Below are 4,213 nucleotides of genomic sequence, written 5' to 3' on the forward strand. Positions count from 1 at the left end.
GGGTGTTTAAGGGCTAGGCCCGGCTCTCCCTACAGCCTGGCCCCGCCGTGGCCTCGCGCGCCCCCGGCCCGCCGGGATTGGGGGGGGCGAGGCCCCGGGGAGGGAATCCCCCTCGCGCGCGCAGCGTGTCTTTTGTGTTTGTACACACGGCGCCGCGGGAGGGGGCGGGGCCGCGGGCGGGGCCGCGCCTTCCCTCCATTGTGCGCTATTGGCGGGTGGGCGGGGCCGAGCGGGGGGCCGGCCCTCCCGAGTCAGCCATCTTTCAATTGTGCTCCGAGCCGCCGCCAGCAGCAGCCGCAGCTCCGGCTCCTCCTCGCGCCCGCCCTCCCTCCCGCCCTCCCTCCCGCACGGCAGCCGCGCTCGCCCAGCGGACGGGGTAAGTCTGGCGACGCGCCCGCCGCCCCCCCCCCCCCCGCTCCCCCCCCCCACCCAGACCCTCCCCACAAACTTTTGGGGGGCTCGGGAGGCTTCGGCGGCGCCGGGTCCGCTTCCCCCGTCCCCGCGCCGCCTGCCTTTCCCGGCGCAGCCGGAGCGGCTCCCTCCGCCGGCACCCCCCGGCCCCGCTTCGCGCCGTCGTTGCCCCCTTCTGCTCCCCTCGCCCCCGCTTCAGACCCCCCTCAGCAGCCTCCCCGACCCCCGAGCTGCCTCCTCAGCCCCGCATCCCCCGGATCGGGGCCGGGAAGCGGCCGCCAAGGGGAGCCGCGCGCCCGCCCAGGGTAACTCTCCCGCCCGCCTTCCCCCGCTCCCCACAGTTGTTGCTCAGCTTCACCATCTTGTCTCTTTTCTCTGGTCACCAACCATATTTTTTTTCCTCCTATTGCATAAAAAACAATAAAAAGGGGAAGAAATTCGCCCGGGGAACGGCCCAAACCCAACGCAATTTTTTGGTTTTCGAGTGCAAACTTTTCCGCTGCCTCCCCCTTCATCGGCACCCACATGGTTTGGAGTTCCCTGCGATTTTTTTGGCGTTATTTTTTGCGATTTATTTTTTCCTCCTTTGCGAAAGGACTAGGGCTGCATTTCGTGATTGTTTCCATTTTGTTCTGGCTCTGGGAGATGAGTTTGCCTGTGAGAGGCGCTTGGGAGCGCGGCGGCTTCGGGGAAGCAGTTCCACAGAAAGACGGCACCCGAAACACAGCCCCCCTTCCCCCCGAAAAGAAAAAAAATAGTTTGTTGCTTTCTCGCACTTTTACCGGACCCTTCCCTTTCCGCACGCTAACCGCCGGTGTGCCCGCGCTCGCCGGTGGGTCGGGCAGCGCCGGCGGGAGGCGGGCGGCGGCGAGGGCCGGGCTGCCCGGCGGAGGGGACGGCGGGGGCCGCCTCCCCGCTTTCGGCCGTACCGGGGGGGGTTCAACCGGGTGGCGGCGGCGGCCCGGCTGCTGGCCCCCCCCCCGGGGGTTGCCGGGCAGTATTTGCAAACACTTCGCAGGTGGCGGGGGGGGGGGGGGAGCGGTAACCGCCTGCCCGCGCCTGCTGGCGGGTGGCTCGCTGGGCTCCGGCCGCCTCGAGATTGAACTCGCGGGCCACAAAGAACCCCCAGACCCCGGATTTCGATCTTCGGCGGTTGGGAGGCGTTGGGTATTTCGGCGCGCGCTGCACGCAGGCGCGCAGGCAGCCCCGGTCGCTCGGCGGAGGGCGGCGTTCGGTCGCGGGGCTAACGGCTCGTCTCGCCGCTCGGCGGCTGAGGGGCCGCGGGGCCGCCCGCCCGCCCGCGGGGGGGGGGTGGCGGGGCAGGTGCCGGCGGGGGCGTGCGCTGAGCGGGGCGGCCGGCCGCTCTCTCCGTCCCTCCCTCCTTCCTCCCCCCCGCCAGGTGTAAGGCAGCGACGTCGGCAGGAGCATGGCCCGCACCAAGCAGACGGCCCGCAAGTCCACCGGCGGCAAGGCGCCCCGCAAGCAGCTCGCCACCAAAGCCGCCCGCAAGAGCGCGCCCTCTACTGGCGGGGTGAAGAAGCCGCACCGCTACAGGTAACGCAGCGCCGCGCGGAGGCGGCCGCGGGCCCGCACCGGTCGTACCCCCCCCCCCAACCCCCCCCAAACCCCCTCCCTCCCCCGAGTAGGGGGGCTCTTGCCCGCCCGCTCCGCGGGGCCGCCCACCGGCACCGCTCCCCCGCGGCCAGGCGCGGGTCCTTGCCTGCCGCAAAAAAAACACCCCAAAACAACCCCAAAAACACCCAGCGCGGGCACCGACCCGGTGCGCACCGTTAAACCCGTTACGGGCCTTTCGGTACCGGCGCCGGAGAAAAAAACAACACCCGTTCCTGCGCTGAACGCGGCTCTGGGAGATATATATGTATATGTAAAAATGTTATTATTTTTTTATTATTATTTTTTAACTTGTCGTTGTTTAAACGCCGCAGCAGGGTTCCGCCGCCGCGAAGTTCACCGTTACCGGCGTGCCTGCGCTCGCTGTCCGGGTTCGGTCCCGTCCCCGGCGCCGTTCGGGCGGCGGTGGCCGCGCGGGGGGCGGCGGTCGGCCACCAGGGGGCGCGGCCGCGCCCACGGACGCGCGGGGTGCCCCGCGCGCGGGCGGGGGGGGCGCGGGGGGGCGGACGGCCCTCTCGTAACGGGGTTTCCCGGTCCGTGCTCGGCGCGGGACGGTCGCGGGGCGTGCTGCGGCGTGTGGGGGGGGTGGTCGTGGGCTGTCCCTCGGGGAAGGGGAGAAGCGGCGGTGGGACGCGTCCCGGGCGCTAACTCCCCCCTCTTCCCTGCGGTTCCGTTGCGGACAGGCCGGGTACCGTGGCTCTGCGTGAGATCAGGCGCTACCAGAAGTCCACCGAACTTTTGATCCGCAAACTCCCCTTCCAGCGCCTGGTGCGGGAAATTGCTCAGGACTTCAAAACAGACCTGCGCTTCCAGAGCGCTGCCATCGGTGCTTTGCAGGTGAGGGGCACCGCGGGGGGGGGGGGGGGGGGGGGGGGGGGGGCACTGGGGGGGGGGGGGAGCTGTAACGGCCCCCCTCCCCCCAACTGGAGGCTGAAGGGATGGGAGAGGGCTCCGCCTCCCGCCCCCATTGGCCGCGCTGTTTCTAGGGTTAGCCCGGCTCTGCCCGATTGGTGGGCTGCCGCGGTGGGCGTGGCTCCTCGAGGGCGGGGTGGGGTGGAGGGATGCTCCCCTCAGCCTTCCCTTGCCCGGGGTGCACATGGCGATGCCCGGCGGGTACTGCAGCCTGAGGCAGGTCAGCAGTTCCTCATAAAGGCTGGAAATGTCGGTCTGGGGTTTGCCCTTTTTTTTTAACGTTGTGTGGCTGTTGTTTTTTTATTTTTTGTTTTTATTTTTGTTAATCGCCCCCACCCCCGAGTAGTTGCACTTGACAGAACAGCACGTCTGACACCTGACATAGACCTATTTCCTCTGTCCTCGGGCTGCGCTAGAGGCCTTGACTTGGAAAGCGTCGTGCAAAGCTTGTTCTGGTGTGTCCAAATGGAGGTCTCGGTATCCTCAAACGCTCTTCGAAGAAAAACAGCTCAATAGGCCACATCTGAACGCGGTCAGGGAGATGCAGGCTTTTGTACGAGGTAGCTGATGCTAGATGCATAAACTTTTAAAATATGTTAGTGAAGTGACGTCTTTAGAGTATACTGAGGGTGAAGTATCGATTGCTCTTTCTGCCCCAAATTCCTGCAGCTGAGTTAGGTCCCCTCTAGGACTGCATCCTTGTCGCGGGAGCGTTTCCCCTCTCGTGATAGGAAGACGCTCCCGATTAAAGTTAGGTCTGTACTGTTCTTTTAGCTGTTGAAAGATTGTTCCAGAACCCACCTGTGGTGGTAGAACAGCTGATATCCAGGCGAAATTGTCTTTTTCTGGTTAATGACTTCTGCGTGATAAGGGCCAAAACGTGTGTCGTGAGATGCTGTGAACTTGAGCACGTGATTCACTTCGGAAGGTGGCTGCGTGCGTTTGTAGAGTTGTTCCTTTTGCTTTTATTTGTTGTTCTGTCCTCACTGCTGTGAGTGAGTGCAGTAGTCCCTGAAATCCCGAGGTCTACCTATGTGTCTTTTTATCAGGAACTGCTTGTTAAATTTCAGTCGGTAGTTAATACTTTTCAGAAGGCTGGTCTTGCATCGAGGAGCTGTTGGTATAGAACTTGTTCATTGTACTATTCCTAGTGCTTCCTGCTTGTGTATTTGCAAAAAAAAAAAACCTTTTAACCCCTTTAGTACAATGTTTTTTGTGCCAGCATGACTTACTCGGTGAAGTGTCTTAACTTTTCATA

The 4,213-nt window shown here is 64.1% G+C and overlaps 1 protein-coding gene across 1 annotated transcript in view; it reads left to right on the top strand.

Annotated features, from left to right (window-relative positions):
• The first annotated feature begins 278 nt into the window (after positions 1 to 278).
• H3-3A (H3.3 histone A) overlaps positions 279 to 4,213 on the top strand; it is a 5,427-nt gene continuing 1,492 nt past the window's right edge. The window contains exons 1-3 of the mRNA XM_075413091.1: positions 279 to 376; positions 1,811 to 1,965; positions 2,727 to 2,880. Of these exons, the coding sequence (XP_075269206.1) occupies positions 1,838 to 1,965; positions 2,727 to 2,880 (282 nt within the window). The 5' untranslated portion in view covers positions 279 to 376; positions 1,811 to 1,837. The remainder of the gene's footprint in view (positions 377 to 1,810; positions 1,966 to 2,726; positions 2,881 to 4,213) is intronic.

Source organism: Opisthocomus hoazin, chromosome 2 (assembly GCF_030867145.1).
Source record: "Opisthocomus hoazin isolate bOpiHoa1 chromosome 2, bOpiHoa1.hap1, whole genome shotgun sequence".
Lineage (NCBI taxonomy): Eukaryota > Metazoa > Chordata > Aves > Opisthocomiformes > Opisthocomidae > Opisthocomus > Opisthocomus hoazin.